Source organism: Dendrobates tinctorius, unplaced genomic scaffold, assembly GCF_039654945.1.
Source record: "Dendrobates tinctorius isolate UK_male_01 unplaced genomic scaffold, ASM3965494v1 ptg000497l, whole genome shotgun sequence".
In the NCBI taxonomy this organism is placed as follows: domain Eukaryota; kingdom Metazoa; phylum Chordata; class Amphibia; order Anura; family Dendrobatidae; genus Dendrobates; species Dendrobates tinctorius.
In genome coordinates this window covers 588,169-610,880 of record NW_027362157.1, presented here as the reverse complement: position 1 = coordinate 610,880, position 22,712 = coordinate 588,169, and the positions used below count along the sequence as shown (strand labels likewise).

The window sequence follows — 22,712 nt, the reverse complement described above, 5'->3', positions numbered from 1 at the left end:
TCAGTGACATGGAGTGTACCACCCTACAGACAGGGCCTATACCCACCAGTGACATGGAGTGTACCACCCTACAGACAGGGCATATACCCACCAGTGATCTGGAGTGCACCACCCTACAGACAGGGCATATACCCACCAGTGACATGGAGTGCACCACTCTACAGACAGGGCCTATACCCACCAGTGACATGGAGTGTACCACCCTACAGACAGGGCATATACCCCCCAGTGATGTGGAGTGCACCACCCTACAGACAGGGCATATACCCACCAGTGACATGGAGTGCACCACCCTACAGACAGGGCATATACCCACCAGTGACATGGAGTGCACCACCCTACAGACAGGGCATATACCCACCAGTGACATGGAGTGTACCACCCTACAGACAGGGCAAATACCCACCAGTGACATGGAATGCACCACCCTACAGACAGGGCATATACCCACCAGTGACATGGAGTGTACCACCCTACAGACAGGGCATATACCCACCAGTGACATGGAGTGTACCACCCTACAGACAGGTCATATACCCACCAGTAACATGGAGTGCACCACCCTACAGACAGGGCCTATACCCACCAGTGACATAGAGTGTACCACCCTACAGACAGGGCATATACCCCCCAGTGATGTGGAGTGCACCACCCTACAGACAGGGCAAATACCCACCGGTGACATGGAGTGCACCACCCTACAGACAGGGCATATACCCACCGGTGACATGGAGTGTACCACCCTACAGACAGGGCATATACCCACCAGTGACATGGAGTGTACCACCCTACAGACAGGTCATATACCCACCAGTGACATGGAGTGCACCACCCTACAGACAGGGCATATACCCACCAGTAACATGGAGTGTACCACCCAACAGACAGGTCATATACCCACAAGTGACATGGAGTGCACCACCCTACAGACAGGGCATATACCCACCAGTAACATGGAGTGTACCACCCAACAGACAGGTCATATACCCACAAGTGACATGGAGTGCACCACCCTACAGACAGGGCCTATACCCACCAGTGACATAGAGTGTACCACCCTACAGACAGGGCAAATACCCACCAGTGACATGGAGTGTACCACCCTACAGACAGGGCAAATACCCACCAGTGACATGGAGTGCACCACCCTACAGACAGGGCATATACCCACCAGTGACATGGAGTGTACCACCCTACAGACAGGTCATATACCCACCAGTGACATGGAGTGTACCACCCTACAGACAGGGCATATACCCACCAGTGGCATGGAGTGTACCACCCTACAGACAGGGCATATACCCACCAGTGACATGGAGTGTACCACCCTACAGTCAGGTCATATACCCACCAGTGACATGGAGTGCACCACCCTACAGACAGGACCTATACCCACCAGTGACATGGAGTGTACCACCTACAGACAGGTCATATACCCACCAGTGACATGGAGTGCACCACCCTACAGACAGGGCCTATACCCACCAGTGACAAAGAATGTACCACCCTACAGACAGGGCAAATACCCACCAGTGACATGGAGTGTACCACCCTACAGACAGGGCAAATACCCACCAGTGACATGGAGTGTACCACCCTACAGACAGGGCAAATACCCACCAGTGACATGGAGTGCACCACCCTACAGACAGGGCCTATACCCACCAGTGACATGGAGTGTACCACCCTACAGACAGGGCAAATACTCACCAGTGATCTGGAGTGCACCACCCTACAGACAGGGCATATACCCACCAGTGACATGGAGTGCACCACCCTACAGACAGGTCATATACCCACCAGTGACATGGAGTGTACCACCCTACAGACAGGTCATATACCCACCAGTGACATGGAGTGTACCACCCTACAGACAGGTCATATACCCCCCAGTGATCTGGAGTGCACCACCCTACAGACAGGGCATATACCCACCAGTGACATGGAGTGCACCACCCTACAGACAGGGCATATACCCACCAGTGACATGGAGTGCACCACCCTACAGACAGGGCATATACCCACCAGTAACATGGAGTGTACCACCCTACAGACAGGTCATATACCCACCAGTAACATGGAGTGCACCACCCTACAGACAGGGCAAATACCCACCAGTGACATGGAGTGTACCACCCTACAGACAGGGCAAATACCCACCAGTGACATGGAGTGCACCACCCTACAGACAGGGCATATACCCACCAGTGACATGGAGTGTACCACCCTACAGACAGGTCATATACCCACCAGTGACATGGAGTGTACCACCCTACAGACAGGTCATATACCCACCAGTGACATGGAGTGCACCACCCTACAGACAGGGCCTATACCCACCAGTGACATAGAATGTACCACCCTACAGACAGGGCAAATACCCACCAGTGACATGGAGTGTACCACCCTACAGACAGGGCAAATACCCACCAGTGACATGGAGTGTACCACCCTACAGACAGGGCAAATACCCACCAGTGACATGGAGTGCACCACCCTACAGACAGGGCCTATACCCACCAGTGACATGGAGTGTACCACCCTACAGACAGGGCAAATACTCACCAGTGATCTGGAGTGCACCACCCTACAGACAGGGCATATACCCACCAGTGACATGGAGTGCACCACCCTACAGACAGGTCATATACCCACCAGTGACATGGAGTGTACTAACCTACAGACAGGTCATATACCCACCAGTGACATGGAGTGCACCACCCTACAGACAGGTCATATACCCACCAGTGACATGGAGTGTACCACCCTACAGACAGGTCATATACCCACCAGTGACATGGAGTGCACCACCCTACAGACAGGGCCTATACCCACCAGTGACATAGAGTGCACCACCCTACAGACAGGGCATATACCCACCAGTGACATGGAGTGCACCACCCTACAGACAGGTCATATACCCACCAGTGACATGGAGTGTACCACCCTACAGACAGGGCAAATACTCACCAGTGATCTGGAGTGCACCACCCTACAGACAGGGCATATACCCACCAGTGACATGGAGTGCACCACCCTACAGACAGGTCATATACCCACCAGTGACATGGAGTGTACCACCCTACAGACAGGTCATATACCCACCAGTGACATGGAGTGCACCACCCTACAGACAGGGCCTATACCCACCAGTGACATAGAGTGTACCACCCTACAGACAGGGCAAATACCCACCAGTGACATGGAGTGTACCACCCTACAGACAGGTCATATACCCACCAGTGACATGGAGTGCACCACCCTACAGACAGGACCTATACCCACCAGTGACATGGAGTGCACCACCCTACAGACAGGGCCTATACCCACCAGTGATATAGAGTGTACCACCCTACAGACAGGGCAAATACCCACCAGTGACATGGAGTGTACCACCCTACAGACAGGTCATATACCCACCAGTGACATGGAGTGCACCACCCTACAGACAGGACCTATACCCCCCAGTGATCTGGAGTGCACCACCCTACAGACAGGGCATATACCCACCAGTGACATGGAGTGCACCACCCTACAGACAGGGCATATACCCACCAGTGACATGGAGTGCACCACCCTACAGACAGGGCATATACCCACCAGTAACATGGAGTGTACCACCCTACAGACAGGTCATATACCCACCAGTAACATGGAGTGCACCACCCTACAGACAGGGCAAATACCCACCAGTGACATGGAGTGTACCACCCTACAGACAGGGCAAATACCCACCAGTGACATGGAGTGCACCACCCTACAGACAGGGCATATACCCACCAGTGACATGGAGTGTACCACCCTACAGACAGGTCATATACCCACCAGTGACATGGAGTGTACCACCCTACAGACAGGTCATATACCCACCAGTGACATGGAGTGCACCACCCTACAGACAGGGCCTATACCCACCAGTGACATAGAATGTACCACCCTACAGACAGGGCAAATACCCACCAGTGACATGGAGTGTACCACCCTACAGACAGGGCAAATACCCACCAGTGACATGGAGTGTACCACCCTACAGACAGGGCAAATACCCACCAGTGACATGGAGTGCACCACCCTACAGACAGGGCCTATACCCACCAGTGACATGGAGTGTACCACCCTACAGACAGGGCAAATACTCACCAGTGATCTGGAGTGCACCACCCTACAGACAGGGCATATACCCACCAGTGACATGGAGTGCACCACCCTACAGACAGGTCATATACCCACCAGTGACATGGAGTGTACTAACCTACAGACAGGTCATATACCCACCAGTGACATGGAGTGCACCACCCTACAGACAGGTCATATACCCACCAGTGACATGGAGTGTACCACCCTACAGACAGGTCATATACCCACCAGTGACATGGAGTGCACCACCCTACAGACAGGGCCTATACCCACCAGTGACATAGAGTGCACCACCCTACAGACAGGGCATATACCCACCAGTGACATGGAGTGCACCACCCTACAGACAGGTCATATACCCACCAGTGACATGGAGTGTACCACCCTACAGACAGGGCAAATACTCACCAGTGATCTGGAGTGCACCACCCTACAGACAGGTCATATACCCACCAGTGACATGGAGTGCACCACCCTACAGACAGGTCATATACCCACCAGTGACATGGAGTGTACCACCCTACAGACAGGTCATATACCCACCAGTGACATGGAGTGCACCACCCTACAGACAGGGCCTATACCCACCAGTGACATAGAGTGTACCACCCTACAGACAGGGCAAATACCCACCAGTGACATGGAGTGTACCACCCTACAGACAGGTCATATACCCACCAGTGACATGGAGTGCACCACCCTACAGACAGGACCTATACCCACCAGTGACATGGAGTGCACCACCCTACAGACAGGGCCTATACCCACCAGTGATATAGAGTGTACCACCCTACAGACAGGGCAAATACCCACCAGTGACATGGAGTGTACCACCCTACAGACAGGGCAAATACCCACCAGTGACATGGAGTGTACCACCCTACAGACAGGGCCTATACCCACCAGTGATATAGAGTGTACCACCCTACAGACAGGGCAAATACCCACCAGTGACATGGAGTGTACCACCCTACAGACAGGGCAAATACCCACCAGTGACATGGAGTGTACCACCCTACAGACAGGGCAAATACCCACCAGTGACATGGAGTGCACCACCCTACAGACAGGGCATATACCCACCAGTGATCTGGAGTGCACCACCCTACAGACAGGGCATATACCCACCAGTGACCTGGAGTGTACCACCCTACAGACAGGGCAAATACCCACCAGTGACATGGAGTATACCACCCTACAGACAGGGCAAATACCCACCAGTGACATGGAGTGTACCACCATACAGACAGGTCCTATACCCACCAGTGACATGGCGTTCCCCACCCTACAGACAGGGCATATACCCACCAGTGACATGGAGTGTACCACCCTACAGACAGGGCAAATACCCACCAGTGACATGGAGTCCACCACCCTACAGACAGGGCATATACCCACCAGTGACCTGGCGTGTACCACCCTACAGACAGGGCATATACCCACCAGTGACATGGAGTGTACCACCCTACAGACAGGGCAAATACCCACCAGTGACCTGGAGTGTACCACCCTACAGACAGGGCATATACCCACCAGTGACATGGAGTGTACCACCCTACAGACAGGGCCTATACCCACCAGTGACATGGAGTGTACCACCCTACAGACAGGGCATATACCCACCAGTGACATGGAGTGCACCACCCTACAGACAGGGCATATACCCACCAGTGACATGGAGTGCACCACCCTACAGACAGGGCCTATACCCACCAGTGACCTGGAGTGCACCACCCTACATACTGGACCTATACCCACCAGTGACATGGTGTGCCCCACCCTTCAGACAGGGCATATACCCACCAGTGACATGGAGTGCACCACCCTACAGACAGGGCAAATACCCACCAGTGACATGGAGTGCACCACCCTACAGACAGGACCTATACCCACCAGTGACATGGAGTGTACCACCCTACAGACAGAGCATATACCCACCAGTGACATGGAGTACACCACCCTACAGACAGGACCTATACCCACCAGTGACATGGAGTACACCACCCTACAGACAGGACCTATACCCACCAGTGACATGGAGTGTACCACCCTACAGACAGGGCATATACCCACCAGTGACATGGAGTACACCACCCTACAGACAGGACCTATACCCACCAGTGACCTGGAGTGTACCACCCTACAGACAGGGCCTATACCCACCAGTGACATGGCGAGCACCACCCTACAGACAGGACCTATACCCACCAGTGTCCTGGCGTGCACCACCCTACAGACAGGACCTATACCCACCAGTGACATGGAGTACACCACCCTACAGACAGGACCTATACCCACCAGTGAAATGGAGTGTACCACCCTACAGACAGGGCATATACCCACCAGTGACATGGAGTACACCACCCTACAGACAGGACCTATACCCACCAGTGACATGGAGTGTACCACCCTACAGACAGGGCCTATACCCACCAGTGACATGGCGTGCACCACCCTACAGACAGGACCTATACCCACCAGTGTCCTGGCGTGCACCACCCTACAGACAGGACCTATACCCACCAGTGACCTGGTGTGCACCACCCTACAGACAGGAAATATACCCACCAGTGACATGGAGTGCACCATCCTACAGACAGGGCATATACCCACCAGTGACATGGAGTGTACCACCCTACAGACAGGTCATATACCCACCAGTGACATGGAGTGTACCACCCTACAGACAGGGCATATACCCACCAGTGACATGGAGTGTACCACCCTACAGACAGGGCATATACCCACCAGTGACCTGGAGTGCACCACTCTACAGATAGAGCATATACCCACCAGTGACCTGGAGTGCACCACTCTACAGATAGAGCATATACCCACCAGTGACCTGGAGTGCACCACTCTACAGATAGAGCAAATACCCACCAGTGACCTGGTGTGCACCACCCTACAGATAGTGTACCTTCTAGATATGCATGCGACAGGGTGCACATTTGCCTGGTGACATGACATGCCCACAGTGACCTACCACTCGCAGACCCATCAGCGCTTCCTTCCAGATCGGTGCAGCTGAAGAACACGAGGACCAGTTAATCCTGGGAGGACGGGAAGGGATGAGCCCCTCAGGTGCGCTCAGTGTTGCTCTCTCTGGCGTTGTGACCCCTGGGAGTGGAGCGCAGGACAAGCAGCATTTCAGGGATGGTCAAAAGAGGGGGGAAAAAAGAGGGAGAGGGTTACTGGTTCCTGATATAAATCCGCCGGGACAATAGCGCCTTGCGGAAGTGTACGTTACTTGAAAAGGCGACACATCGTTTATCTGCCAGCCTGACAAGCTTTCACAGTGGCTGAAACAACGGAGTCCCGAGTCTCTGGCCCCCTATAAAATATGCAGAGGGGCTTTATTCCCAGGGCGCTGCCTCCCGTCCACTCGCTCTGCAGCACTTTTTCTACACTACTTTCTATTCAGCCCCTGTTGCGGAGAAAGGCACAGAAGCCCTGAGCCCCCCACTTTCACCGTCACACAAAGGAAGGAACTTCTGACCTTTTCTTTTTTGGTATCTCCACCAACTTGGAAGACGACAAAACATTTAACACCAGGAGAAGGGGGCAGCGAAGGAAACGTCCCTGAAGACAGAAGAATCCCCTTTGGCCTTTATTCTTTATCTGTTCTGCCACCCGTATTTCGCTATCTAAACTGTCCCACCATTTACATGTCGAGGAAAGTAGGAAACAAGAAGTCCCCACTATAGGAAGGTAGAAGAAGTCAGAGGCGGCGGAGGACACAATTCCAGAGTGCAGCTCTGCAGTCGCCCCGGGAGCCGCTACAATGGGGCATTGACACAAAAAGCAGATCTCTCAGGAGCCGCGCTGCTTGTGCTGCCCGTGCCCCTCACGGCAACGCCACGCTGTGCTTACATACTGTATGTGGCTAAACCCACGCAGCAGGAACTCGACACCACTAAGCCATGGAGCACCACACACCACTAAGCCATGGAGCACCACTAAGCCATGGACCACCTCAGACCACTAAGCCATGGACCACCACTAACCCATGGACCAGCACAGACCACTAAGCCATGGACCACCACACACCACTAAGCCAAGGACCACCACAGACCACTAAGCCATGGACCACCACAGACCACTAAACCATGGACCACCACAGACCACTGAGCCATGGACCACCAAACACCACTAAGCCATGGACCACCACACACCACTAAACCATGGACCACCACACACCACTAAGCCAAGGACCACCACACACCACTAAGCCAAAGACCACCACACACCACTAATCCAAGGACCACCACACACCACTAAGCCATGGACCACCACACACCACTAAGCCAAGGACCACCACACACCACTAAGCCATGGACCACCACAGACCACTAAGCCATAGACCACAACAGACCACTAAGCCATGGACCACCAAAGACCACTAAGCCATAGACCACAACAGACCACTAAGCCATGGACCACTACACACCACTAAGCCAAGGACTACCACACACCACTAAGCCAAGGACCACCTTACATCACTAAGTCATGGTCCACTATACACCACTAAGCCATGGACCACCACAGACCACTAAGCTATAGACCACCATTAAGTCATGGACCACCACACACCACCAAGCCGTGGACCACCACACACCACTAAGCCATGGACCACCACTAAGCCATGGACCACCACAGACCACTAAGCCATGGACCACCACAGACCACCAAGCCATGGACCACCACAGACCACTAAGCCATGGACCACCACACACCACTAAGCCATGGACCACCACACACCACTAAGCCAAAGACCACCATAGACCACTAAGCCAAAGACCACCACAGACCACTAAGCCAAAGACCACCACACACCACTAAGCCAAGGACCACCACACACCACTAAGCCATGGACCACCACACACCACTAAGCCAAGGACCACCACAGACCACTAAGCCAAAGACCACCATAGACCACTACGCCATGGACCACCACACACCACTAAGCCATGGACCACCAAACACCACTAAGCCATGGACCACCACAGACCACTAAGCTATAGAACACCACTAAGTCAAGGACCACCACACACCACCAAGCCGTGGACCACCACACACCACTAAGCCAAAGACCACCATAGACCACTAAGCCATGGACCACCACACACCACTAGGCCAAGGACCACCACACACCACTAAGCCATGGACCACCAAACACCACTAAGCCATGGACCACCACTTAGCCATGGACCACCACAGACCACTAAGCCATGGACCACCACACACGACTAAGCCAAGAACCACCACACACCACTAAGCCATGGACCACCACTAAACCATGGACCACCACAGACCACTAAGCCGTGGACCACTACACACCACTAAGCCATGAACCACCAAACACACCACTAAGCCAAGGACCACCACAGACCACACTAAGCCAAGGACCACCACAGACCACTAAACCAAAGACCACCATAGACCACTAAGCCAAAGACCAACACATACCACTAAGCCACGGACCAACACAGACCACTAAGTCTTTGCTCTGCCAGCTCGCAGGTCAGGCCTTGTGCTATGGATATGGGGGTCTTATTCTGGGGCTCAGTCAGTGCAGGTGCTGGACGTCACCGGACATTTGTATTTGAGAGCTGATTATAAATATAGCTTTTCTCCATAAAAACCGCAACAGAACACTGTCTGCTGTGCTGAATGGAGCGTAAGGCATGATGGAGCCGGCGATTCCGGGTGAGCTGGGGTCCTGCAGATTGAGAGTAAAACCAGCAGAACTAGGAGTGCAGCTCTGGAGGCAACTGGGAGATCACAGTATATACTGTGTAGGATCAGCCCAGGATGAGTGAAGCGGAAGAGATACAGAGAAGAGAAAGCAAAATCTACAGCTCGGCTGGGGCCCGGCTCAGAGCTGAGGGGTGGAGCCTAGGGTGGAGCATGACAAAAGTATGCTAATGAGGCAGGCTCCGCCCACCAGCCTTCACTAGTCAGGCATCCTTCCATGTGAGCACAAGCTAGAGCATGGTTTTCATTACCTCTTGGGATACAGAAAACCCGCAGCTTTTACTGACCGTGGATACATACCCAAAAAAAGCTCTGGCAGCGTTCAGTCACCAACAGGGGTCAGAGAGAAAATGCTAAAAGACAAAAGTTCTCAATTTCTTATAACAGCAAAACGTAAAAACATGGACACAAAGTATAAAAACACGGCTATAATGACACAGACAATATACATCAAGACCGAAAGTGTTGGTGTTACGTGTTACCCCACAGCTGCGCCCCTGGGCAGAGGGGACATGATATTCTCCTTTTGTCCGCCTTCCCCCCACCTTTGTAATTCCCACAGTAAACATCGGCAGGCTCCGGTCACCTGCGGCTTTTGTAATGCATGTCTGGCCTGCCGCTTTTCTACTGGCTTGCCCTCTGTATCTGTGTGATATATTCTGTGTCCTGTGAGTAAAGTGTTGTCAGACTGGAAATACGTGGAGAAGCAGTGATCTTTTATATGCGCCCATGTAACCAAGGAATTCCAGCCAGCGTCATTCATTCAGACTCCAGCCAACGCAGAGCGGACCTCCGAAAACACGGGGTGGTACTGAAAGAGGTACCCCAGCCTGGGTAGACCCCGTTACACTGGTGGCAGACAGCGGGATTTGATACCCCTTCTACAGGAGGAAAGGAATGAATGGAAAATAACTACCAGAAGTTAAAGAGAACTACATTAAAAGATCTGGTGGAAGCCCGAGGGTTGATCGCCAGCAACAAAACAAAAGCGGATTTGATAGCAGCCATCATGGAACATGACAGTGCAGCGCCCCCCATTGTGAATGTGGAGGAGACCGAATTCCAGAGGGAGGTAAAGAACAGACTGGCGTTCTATGGCCTAAACCCTGCAGTAGAGATCATACGAGAGGTGATGGCTGATGTGCGTAATGATCTGAAGGAAAAGATGGCCGAGCGGACCAGGATAGAGCTAGCCAAGATGGAGATGGCAGAGCGGACCAAACTGGAGCTGGCCAAGATGGAGATGGCAGAGCGGAGAGAGGAGAGCCAGCGAGCAGGGGGAGCTCTGGCCTTCGACCAGGTACCTTAAACAGTAAGCCACAAAAAGATCCAGTATAATGCCTTCCGACAGTTGGGGGAGGCAGAGGAAGACATTGATGGCTTTCTGCAGGACTTTGAGCGGCAGTGTGCCCTTCATCAAGTGAAGCCGGAGGAACGGGTTCAGATTCTGGCCAGCAAGCTGACAGGCCGGGCAGCGGACGCCTACCGCATGGTACCTGATGAGGACTGTATGGACTATGAGCGGATCAAAGAAGTGATCTTGGCCCGGTATGCACTGACACCAGAGGCCTACCGCCAAAAGTTCCGCGGACTTATAAAACGCGTAACAGATACCCACGCTGAATGGGCCTGTAAATTACGGCGGTCACTGCTACAGTGGGTAGAAGGGAGCCAAGCAACCACTAAGGAGGACGTCCTCCAGCTCTTCCTGTTAGAACGATTCTTTAATGGACTAAACCCCGAGACACAGGAATGGCTTCGGGACAGGCGGCCAACGACTCTTGAGGAAGCCGTTCATCTGGCCGATGAACATCATGATGCCAAGAGGCCGCAGTTGTCTGGATCAAAGGTTGTCACTAGGAGCCCGCCCATGGACCTGGAGGGCCCCAAACCACCGAAGATTGTAGGGGGACCAGCTAGAAACCCGGCCTACCACAGTCCCCCTGGGGCACGATGCCACACCTGTCGTCAGCTGGGCCACCTGCAAAGACAATGTCCCAACCGGACTCCGCATACCCAGTGGCAAAAGGCGGGAACAGCTACCTTCAGCCGGGCTGCTGTACACTGCTACCAAGGCGAAGCTGACCCGGCATTGGGGGCTACGACTAACCAAGGGGTGGAAGAGATGGAGGAAGTGCTGCATGAAGTAGACCCAGTGCAGGCAGCCCGGGCAGATAATCGACAACAGCATCGACAGGTCGTGTGGGTTAATGGGAAATGTATGCAGGGACTATGAGATTCCGGGGCAACTTTGACCCTTGTGAAGCCTCATCTCGTCCGGGACCAAGAGAAGACGGACCGGACAGTGGCAGTCCGTGTAGCAGGGGGAGCTATACATCGACTACCCACTGCCAGGATTCACTTGAACTGGGGAGTCGGGGATGGCCTTGTTGAGGTCGGCTTGATGGAGGATTTGCCTGCAGACGTCTTGCTGGGAAATGACTTGGGGCACTTGTTGTCTGCATTCTCGGTGGCCCCTCTGGCTGAGATCTATCCTGTGACCACCCGGAGACAAGCTCGAGCTGCGGAGGCGGAATCACACTCAGAGGAGGCCCAGGTAAGACATCCCAGCCCTGCACGTATTCCCATAGCCAGACACATTTCTTGGGCCACCCCAGATAACTTTAACAGGGAGTTACTTGAGGATCCTTCATTAGAGGGATATCGTGGGAAGGCACAGGAGGGGAGAAGAGTACTGGAAGGGGAACAGTTTGTATGGAAGCAGGGACTCCTCTACCGGATCACAGAGCAGCACCACACAGGGACGAGCCCCACTATAAAACAACAGCTGGTAGTTCCCAAGAAGTATAGGCAGGAGTTACTGCGAATCTCTCATGATATACCCTTGGCCAGGCACTTCGGCGTCAGTCGCACCAGGCATCGTCTGACACAAAACTTCTTTTGGCCGGGGGTAACCTATGATGTTCGTCAGTACTGCCAGACCTGTGACAGTTGCCAGGGCATTGGCAAGAGGGGGGATCGATGCAAGGCCAAATTACGCCCCCTCCCCATTGTGGAGGAACCATTTAGCCGAGTAGCGGTCGATCTGATAGGGCCGTTAGCCAAACCCAGTCCATCAGGGAAAAAGTATATATTGACAGGGGTAGATTATGCCACACGGTATCCAGAGGCGGTTGCGTTACCTAACATACTGGCAGAGACGGTGGTGGCCGCCCTGCTCCAGGTTTTCTCACGGGTTGGATTTCCCCGGGAGATTATCTCGGACCAGGGTACCCAGTTTACAGCAGAGGTGACCAACCAACTGTGGAAGCTGTGCGGCGTAAAGTCCATTAGAAGCGCCCCGTACCACCCGCAAACTAATGGGTTGTGTGAACGCTTTAACGGGACATTAAAACAGCTCATTGGGACTTTTACCAGGACCTACAGGGACTGGGAGAAATTCTTGCCACACCTCCTGTTTGCCTATCGGGAGGTGCCCCAAGAATCCACGGGGTTCTCGCCGTTCGAGCTGGTATACGGGAGACGGGTAAGGGGACACCTAGACTTAGTGCTGGAACACTGGGAAGGGGAGGGCCTCATAGAAGGGGTACCTAGTGTACCCTATGTGCTGGAATTCCGGGACCGCCTACAGGAGCTGACCCAGGTTGTACGTGAGAACCAGCAGGTGACACAGCGGCGCCAGCGCGTATGGTACGATCGGAGGGCCAGAGAGCGCACTTTGGAAACAGGACAGAAGGTCCTGGTGTTAGAGCCCACTAAGCAGAATAAGTTTCAAGCTGCATGGCAGGGGCCCTACCAGGTAGTGGGGAAAATAGCCGACACAAGCTATTATGTCGCCGATTGGGACGACCCCAGGGTTATCCGCATGTTCCACGTGAATAAGCTGAAGCCCTACCGGGAGCGCCCTGAAGAGGTAGTGGCCATCTGTGCACCTGAAGCAGAGGATTTAGCCGGACTTCCCTTGCCGGATGTCTTAGGTGAAAGGACTCAGTCTAAAACATGGGACCAGGTACACTTGGGTGAAGACCTAGGCCCCCGGGAGAGACAGCAGGCGGAGGCGTTGTTGAAGCAGCGACAGAGGATGTTTTCAGAGAGACCGGGGTACACTCGCCTGGCACAACACAAGGTTGAGACCCAGGATCAGACCCCCCTGCGACAAAACCCCTTCCGCGTCCCTGAGTCTGTACGAGATGGGATGCGACAAGAGATACAAGAGATGTTGCGTTTAGGGGTCATTGAAGAGTCAGATGGTCCCTGGGCATCCCCCGTAATGTTAGTGCCCAAGAAGGATGGGACTACACGGTTTTGTGTAGACTATCGTAAGCTCAATGAGAAAACAGTGATGGATGCATACCCCATGCCGCGTGTGGATGAGTTGTTAGACCGGCTGGCGGGGGCAAAGTATTTGGCCACCATCGATCTATGCAAAGGCTACTGGCAGATTCCCCTTAGTCCTGATGCTATTCCCAAGTCGGCATTTGTCACCCCGTTCGGCTTATTCCAGTTTCGAGTTATGCCATTCGGGATAAAGAATGCCCCGGCGACCTTCCAAAGGCTGGCTGACCGGCTTCTGGATGGTCTCCAGGACTATGCTTGTGCCTACCTGGACGACATCGCTATCTACAGTGCGACATGGGAAGAGCATCTAAATCACCTAGAGACAGTATTGGACAGGATCCACCAGGCCGGAATCACCCTGAACCCAAACAAGTGTCACGTGGGCAAAGCAGAGGTTCAGTATTTAGGGCATTGGGTGGGAAGTGGGAAACAGCGACCAGAACCAGCCAAGATTGAGGCCATAGCCAAATGGCCCATCCCATGCACTAAAACCCAGGTCATGGCGTTTCTAGGGACAGCGGGGTATTACAGGAAATTCGTTCCCAATTACAGCAGCGTAGCCAAGCCCCTCACTGATTTGACCAGGAAGAACCAACCCCGCCAGGTAACCTGGACCTCAGAGTGTGAAGAAGCCTTCCGCCAACTAAAGGACGCCCTCACCAATACCCCTGTATTGGCCGCACCCGATCCAACTAAACGTTTCCTTGTTCACACAGACGCTTCTATGTTTGGATTGGGGGCAGTACTGAGCCAAGTTGGGCTGGATGGCCAAGAACACCCGGTAGCTTACCTGAGTCGGAAACTACTGCCCCGTGAAGTAAGCTATGCGGCCATCGAGAAGGAGTGCCTGGCGGTACTATGGGCACTCAAGAAATTGCAACCATATTTGTATGGACAACAGTTTTCCCTCCTAACGGAACATAATCCCCTAGTCTGGCTTAATCGGGTCTCCGGAGACAACGCCAGATTGCTGCGGTGGAGTTTAGCCCTACAACCTCTGGACTACACCATCCACCACAGACCCGGCAAACAAAATGGTAATGCCGATGGACTAAGTCGACAAACGGAACTTGTACCAACCCCATAAACTTCGGTCATCCCCAAACCGATCCGCTGAGGATCAGACTGTGTATGCCGATCGCGTCGCTGAAAAGGGGAGCCGTGTTACAGAACCACTTAGCACCCAGAATATGTTGTGCAGTTATATGTATGTATAATAGGTTCTATGTGAGATGCATGTCCCTAATGCATCAGCCCACAGGCTGCGCCCGTGGGCAGAGGGGACACGATATTCTCCTTTTGTCCGCCTTCCCCCCACCTTTGTAATTCTCACAGTATACATCGGCAGGCTCTAGCCACCTGCAGCTTTTGTAATGCATGTCTGGCCTGCCACTTTTCTATTGGCCTGCCCTCTGTATCTGTGTGATATATTCTGTGTCCTGTGAGTAAAGTGTTGTCAGACTGGAAATACGTGGAGAAGCAGTGATCTTTTATATGCGCCCATGTAACCAAGGAATTCCAGCAAGCTTCATTCATTCAGACTCCAGCCAACGCAGAGCGGACCTCCAAAAACACGGGGTGGTACTGAAAGAGGTACCCCAGCCTGGGTAGACCCCGTTACAGTTGGCAACTTGAAATTGTTCCAGTAAATGAAGAATTTCTCCCTGGAAATCAATGTAATTCCCCGTGGTTTGTTCTAAAAGTGCCGGGTGATGGTCGACATGAAGACAGACGGTGAGCAGATGAAGTCAGGGCGCTGTCCCGGCCAGTGACGAGTGCTCTGTGAGGCTTCTACGACCAGCCGCGGGAATGCGGCCACCACCATGAGAGCCTGCGTACTGGCAACATCTGGCTGGGCAGGTCCCATCTACGTGTTCACAACACACGGCGCGGAAGACCATCACCCGGCACTACAGAGAGCTCACCACGGGAAAGGGAAAACTACCGTCCCTATACTGTAGTCCACACATTTATTGGTGGGAAGACCTACAGTAAGGTTTCTGAGCTTCGGGTCCTGCCTATTATGATTTTATTATATCTCAACTTCTAGTACCATCCATTAGACCCCGGTGGACTCACCTGTAGCCCTTAAGATTGCCTATTTGTTACTCATGTAAATTTTACTGTTTCTGGACTATATTTTATACAATAAATTGGACTTTTTGTGAAGCTGGACCTTTTTTCCACTTTGTTCTGACTACTACGTGATGACTGCACGTGGTCCGTGCTTCCCACAACACATGCCGACAGGTGAGGTGACTATCTTTTTCCTTTTATACACAGCCCTTAAGATTGTCTGTCCCTACAGATACTGGGACATTCAGGCCTATACCTTGGGTGTGCCAAGACTTTACTACCCCATAGATTCAACCGACATCACTAGCAACGTGGTGACTCAACTCCGGCTAACACGCGGGCTCCTGAACGCGCCTATATCCCAATAGGGCCACTTACACTCTTCATCTCCCATTTAGGAAGGCATTCTTAGTGCAAATGTATTTATCACCATCTACATACTGTTAATTCTTCACAATTTTGTGGTTATTGCCTTATTTGCAGCTGAATCCTTTCCAGAGTATACCAGCGCCATTAACTATTGTACAGACGTACACAGCACTCAATAATTAGACATATCAGGACGATATAACAAGAGTGATTGTATATCCATGGAAAATATATAATGACGATATGTTCAAGTCCTGATATTTATCAGGATGAGTTGTACTATAGTACAGGAAAGATGGATTATACTGGAAAAGTCATAGAGACACACCATGGAGATTACTATATCATTATTGTCAATGGGTCCTTTTCCGATACCACACAATCAACAGAGCGAGGGAAGTGTGAACAATCCCAAGACCTTTATTATAGGCAAAACTAAAAGTTCCATAAACAATCCACCAGACTGAGGATACAATAGTCCAGAACACCGCAAGAAACGACCTGGAAACCATCTGCAGAGACTTTGAAGACTTAGGCAAGAAAGTGAAAGAACTGGGAGCGCAGGTGGTCTTCTCTGCCATCCTCCCAGTGGATGGCCATGGAACTAGGAGGTGGAATAAGATTCTGCAGGTGAACAACTGGCTACGTCGATGGTGCCGTCAGCAACGATTTGGATTTATGGATCACGGAGTGAATTACTTTTACGATGGACTACTTGCTAGAGATGGGGTGCACCTTACGAAGACTGGAAAACATGTATTTGGAAGTCGCCTTGCTACACTTGTAAGGAGAGCTTTAAACTAGAACAACATGGGAAGGGAAGCAAAAGACCAGAAAAAGCCATACACCTGACAAATGCTATTGAGAACTCTGCTATTAGAAGTGGAAAGGAAGAACAAAGACAAAAGAATCTAAATAATAAAAATATTGGAGAAAGAGAAACCAATCACAAACTAAAATGTTTCTATACTAATGCACAAAGCATGGGCAACAAACAAGGAGAATTGGAACTACTAACACAGGAAAAGAAATATGATGTCATTGGAATCACTGAAACTTGGTGGGACGATACACATGATTGGAATACAAGACTAGAAGCATACAACTTATTTGCAAGAAACAGACTTGATAAACGAGGAGGAGGTGTCGCATTGTATGTTAGAAACGTGTATATCTGCACAGAGATCCAAGCTTCAGAGACTGGGAGTACTGTGGAAACTGTGTGGGTAAGAATACAAGGACAGAACAATGGAAAGGACACCATTGTAGGCATTTACTACAGGTCGCCTGTGCAAGCTGAAGATATGGATGAACTCTTTATGCATCAAATGGCCAAGTTCTCCAAAAAATATGACATAGTTGTCATGGGAGATTTCAACTATCCAGACATTTGTTGGGAATCTCTCTCAGGCAAAACTAACAGGTCAAGGAAATTCTTATCCTCTCTTGCTGACAACTTTATCTTCCAAAAGGTAGGGGAGAAAACAAGGGGAACTGCTACCCTGGATCTAATCCTTATAAACAGGGAGGAAATGGTTGAGGAGGTAAAAGTGGCTGGGACCCTAGGAGGTAGCGACCATGCTATTTTAGAATTTTGGATAACTAGAGGAGGAAGACATGTGAAGGCTCAGATGTCAAGGTTAGATTTCAGAAAGGCAGATTTTAAGGGATTCAGAAAGAGAATTGGAGGGATCCAATGGCTGGATATCCTTAAAGACAAAAATGTCCAGGAAGGATGGGAAATCTTGAAAAATGAAATTCTCAAAGCACAATTGTTAACAATTCCAAAAAGAGGGAAGAATAGGAAGCATTTAAGGAAGCCAGGATGGATGAACACAGAACTTAAGCACATGCTAAAAAGGAAGAAAAAAATGTTTCTAAAATGGAAAGAGGGAGGCATATCTAAAGAAGAATATAATGCTGTCTGCAGAACCTGCAGGGAACAAATCAGATTAGCTAAAGCTGACAATGAATTGAGGCTTGCAAGAGATGTCAAAAGCAATAATAAAGGATTTTGTGGATATGTCAAAAGTAAAAGAAAAGTCAAATATGCTATAGGATTTTTACAGGATGAAAATGATGAAATGGTAAGACAGGATGTTGAGAAGGCCGAACTTTTAAATTCCTATTTTGCATCTGTTTTCTCTCAGAAAGGAAATGTAACATCAACTGTTCTTCACTGTCCTATTAAGGGAATAGAAGAATCCAGGATATCTATAAACAGAAAGATAGTGAGGAAACACTTAGCTAACCTAAATGAATTCAAGTCACCAGGTCCAGATGAATTACACCCCAGAGTACTGAAGGAGATAGCAGAAGAAATTTCTGAACCCCTCTCCATAATCTTTGAAAATTCTTGGAGAACAGGAGAAGTCCCAGAAGACTGGAGAAGAGCAAATGTTGTTCCTATCTTCAAAAAGGGGAAGAAGGTGGACCCAGGCAACTATAGGCCGGTGAGTCTGACTTCTATACCAGGAAAGATCTTTGAACAAATTATTAAACAACATGTATGTCAGTACATGGATAAGAATGACGTGATTAAACAGAGTCAGCATGGGTTTGTAACTAATAAGTCATGTCAGACTAACTTAATTTCCTTCTATGATGGAATCACTGATTGGGTGGATCAAGGAAATGCTGTAGATATAGTATATCTTGACTTCAGCAAAGCATTTGACAAAGTATCTCATACAATCCTTATTGAAAAAATGTCTAAGTATGGAATGGACAAGGCAACTGTTAGGTGGATTCATAACTGGCTTAGTGATCGGACCCAAAGAGTGGTCGTAAATGGCTGCACATCCAGTTGGAAGAATGTCAAGTGGGGTACCACAGGGCTCTGTCCTGGGCCCTGTATTGTTCAACATCTTTATCAACGATTTAGATGAAGGAATTGAGGGTAAACTGATTAAATTTGCTGATGACACAAAGCTAGGAGGGATAGCTAATACTAGAGAAGAGAGAGAGAGGATTCAAAAAGATATAAATAAACTGGAGAAGTGGGCAGCAACAAACAGAATGGTTTTTAACAGGGAAAAATGCAAAGTACTACATCTGGGAAATAAAAATGAAAAAAGCATATACAGAATGGGAGGAATAGGGCTAAGCAACAGCACATGTGAAAAAGACTTGGGCATACTAATAGATCACAGACTGAATATGAGTCAACAGTGTGATGCAGCAGCAAAAAAGGCAAATGCAATTCTAGGATGTATTAACAGAAGCATACAGTCTAGATCACGTGAAGTCATTATTTCCCTCTACTCCTCTTTGGTCAGACCTCATCTGGAATATTGTGTCCAGTTTTGGGCACCACATTTTAAAAAAGACATCAACAAACTGGAGCAAGTTCAGAAAAGAGCGACCAGAATGGTGACCGGTCTGCAAACCCTGTCTTATGAGGAAAGGTTGCAGGATTTGGGAATGTTTAGTTTGCAAAAGAGAAGACTGAGAGGAGACTTAATAGCTGTCTACAAATATCTAAAGGGCTGTCACATTGTAGAAGGATCAACTTTATTCTCATTTGCACAAGGAAAGACTAGAAGCAATGAGATGAAACTGAATGGGAGGAGACACAGATTAGATATTAGAAAAAACTTTTTGACAGTTAGAGTGATCAATGAGTGGAACAAGCTGCAACGAGAAGTGGTGAGTTCTCCTTCAATGGAAGTCTTCAAACAGAGGCTGGACAGACATCTGACTGGGATGATTTAGCGAATCCTGCTTTGAGCAGGGGGTTGGACCAGATGGCCCAGGAGGTCCCTTCCAACTCTACGATTCTATGATTCTAACATGGATGCAGTTCAGTAACAGGATGAATGTCCAAGGAGATGAGAGTCCAAAAATCCAGCAGAGGATAAAATGGGTCCATATGCTTCCCCTTCTCTCTGACGTGCTGTCCTCATACGATCATCACCACACAGGGTCTGACTTGAACAGCTCCTGTCCTCCCCAGCACCCTCCTTATGTCCAGGGGTAGTCAGACAGGTTGGGGTGGTTTTCAGGCCTCCCAGACCAGACAAAGGTGCCTTGGGGATTAAGGCACTACAGGGGGTTCATCAAGAGGCATAGATACAGTCAGGCTGCAGACAGTAAAGGGGGTTTTACACTTAGCGATATTGCTAACAATATCGCTAAAGCATCACCGATTTGGTGACACAGCAGCGATATCGCTAGCGATATCGCTATGTGTGATACTTACCTCCGACCGGCTCCCCTGCTGTCCATCGCTGATCGCGCGAGAGAGCGCAGCTCCATTTCTCGTCGGGCGCTTCCTACTGGGCTTCCTGCTGGCGCCGACGAGCGACGCGTGGACGCGGACAGAGGACGTCAGGATCACCGCGTCTGAAAGGTAAGTATCGTCCGCTGTATCGCTGCTGCATCGCTGTGAGATCTTCCTGTCTAGAAGCTCACTAGCGATCATTTAGCAATGCACCAGCGATCCTGACCAGGTCATATCGCTGGTCGGGATCGCTGGTGCATCACTAAATGTAAAGGGGCCTTTAGTGAGCTAATTCAATTATCAGACTTTTGGAAGGTAATTGAGACTCTAGACAACATGGGAATACACAGAATGATACAGGGCAACAAGAGAACACTATGGAAATCCGTAAAATATAAATATACACAAAATGATACCCACATAACATATCACAACATCACACACCACAACAGGTGGCGGGTGGGAGGGAGACACCCCTGAGGAAGGCACCGATGGCTTCAGAAGCGCCTTATGGAATACATTGGGGATCCGCAATGACGGCGGCAAGCGCAGGCGAAAGACCACAGTATTAACCACCTATAAAATTTCATAAGGGCCAATAAACTTGGGACCCAACTTGGCAGAGGGAATCCTCAATCTAATATTCTTGGTGGATAACCATACTTTATCCCCCACCAGGTAAGCTGGCCCCACAGAACGTCATTTATCCGCAAAAAAATGTATACTTGCCCTGAGCCTTCCCAATGTTTCTCTGAATCTCCCTTCAGATCTCCCACAACCGCAGAAAGGCCGACTCATCCCCTGGACACCCCGAATCCAGCCGAGAAAACTCACCAAAGTGAGGGTGAAACCCATAGTTGCAGAAGAATGGGTAAGTACCAGTAGACTGATTGACACGATTATTGAAAGCAAATTCTGCCATGGGTACAGCAGAGCACCAATCATCCTGTCTAGACGTAACAAGACCCCGCAATATCTGCTCCAAAGACTAATTAGTCCTTTCAGTCTGACCGTTTCTCTCGGGATGGTAGGCCAATGAAAAGGTCAGACTGATACCCAGCCTTTTACAAAAAGCCCTCCAGAATTTTGCCAAAAATTGCACCCCTCTATCAGACACCACACTGACAGGCACACCATGCAATCAGACCACATGCTCAATGAACAGTTTTGATAGAGTCTCGGCATTAAGCAGACCCGCCAATGGTACAAAATGCACCTGTTTACTGAACCTATCAACAATTACCCAGATAACGGGAGATTGGTGATAAAATCCATGGACAGATGAGTCCACGGTCTATCTGGAATTGGCAGTGGAACCAATTCCCCGACCGGCCGGTTACGGGAGGTTTTAGCGCAAGCACAAGTTTCACAGGAAGACACAAACCCAGTGACGTCAGACGCCAACGAAGGCCACCAAAACATCCTATTGATGGCTTTACGCGTGGCCAAGATTTCAGGATGCCCATTCAGAGCCGAGTCATGGAACTCCCAAAGCACTCTTAATCGATACTGAACAGGCACAAAGAGATTATCATCAGGTACGGACGAAGGAGCAAGAGATTGGGCCTCACGAATCTCTTGCTCTAATGCCGAGGACACTGCAGCCACCACCACTCCACACTGAAGAATGGAGGAAGAATGTTCAGGAGGTGAAACTGGATCCAGGCTACGAGATAAAGCATCCCCCTTCACATTCTTGGACCCTGGTCTGAAAGTAATAGAAAACTGAAATCGGGAAGAAAAAAGTGACCACTTGCCTGTCTCCGAGTCAAACGTTTGGCCAACTCGATGTAAGACAGGTTCTTGTGATCCGTAAAGACAGTGATATGATGGGCAGCCCCCTCCAAAAAAT

At 50.4% G+C, this 22,712-nt stretch overlaps 1 protein-coding gene across 8 annotated transcripts in view; it reads right to left on the bottom strand.

Annotated features, from left to right (window-relative positions):
• The window catches only part of SLC6A9 (solute carrier family 6 member 9), a 280,632-nt gene that overhangs the window by 107,855 nt on the left and 150,065 nt on the right, over positions 1-22,712 (bottom strand). For 3 of the 8 annotated variants that reach the window (XM_073564871.1, XM_073564873.1, XM_073564872.1), the window contains exon 3: positions 7,124-7,257. The exons of 4 other annotated variants lie outside the window; for them this stretch is intronic. In XM_073564871.1, coding sequence (XP_073420972.1) covers positions 7,124-7,257 — 134 coding nt within the window. Of the gene's footprint in view, positions 1-7,123; positions 7,258-7,387; positions 7,517-22,712 lie in introns of those variants that run through there. One more of the 8 variants, XM_073564878.1, reaches the window with a different exon arrangement.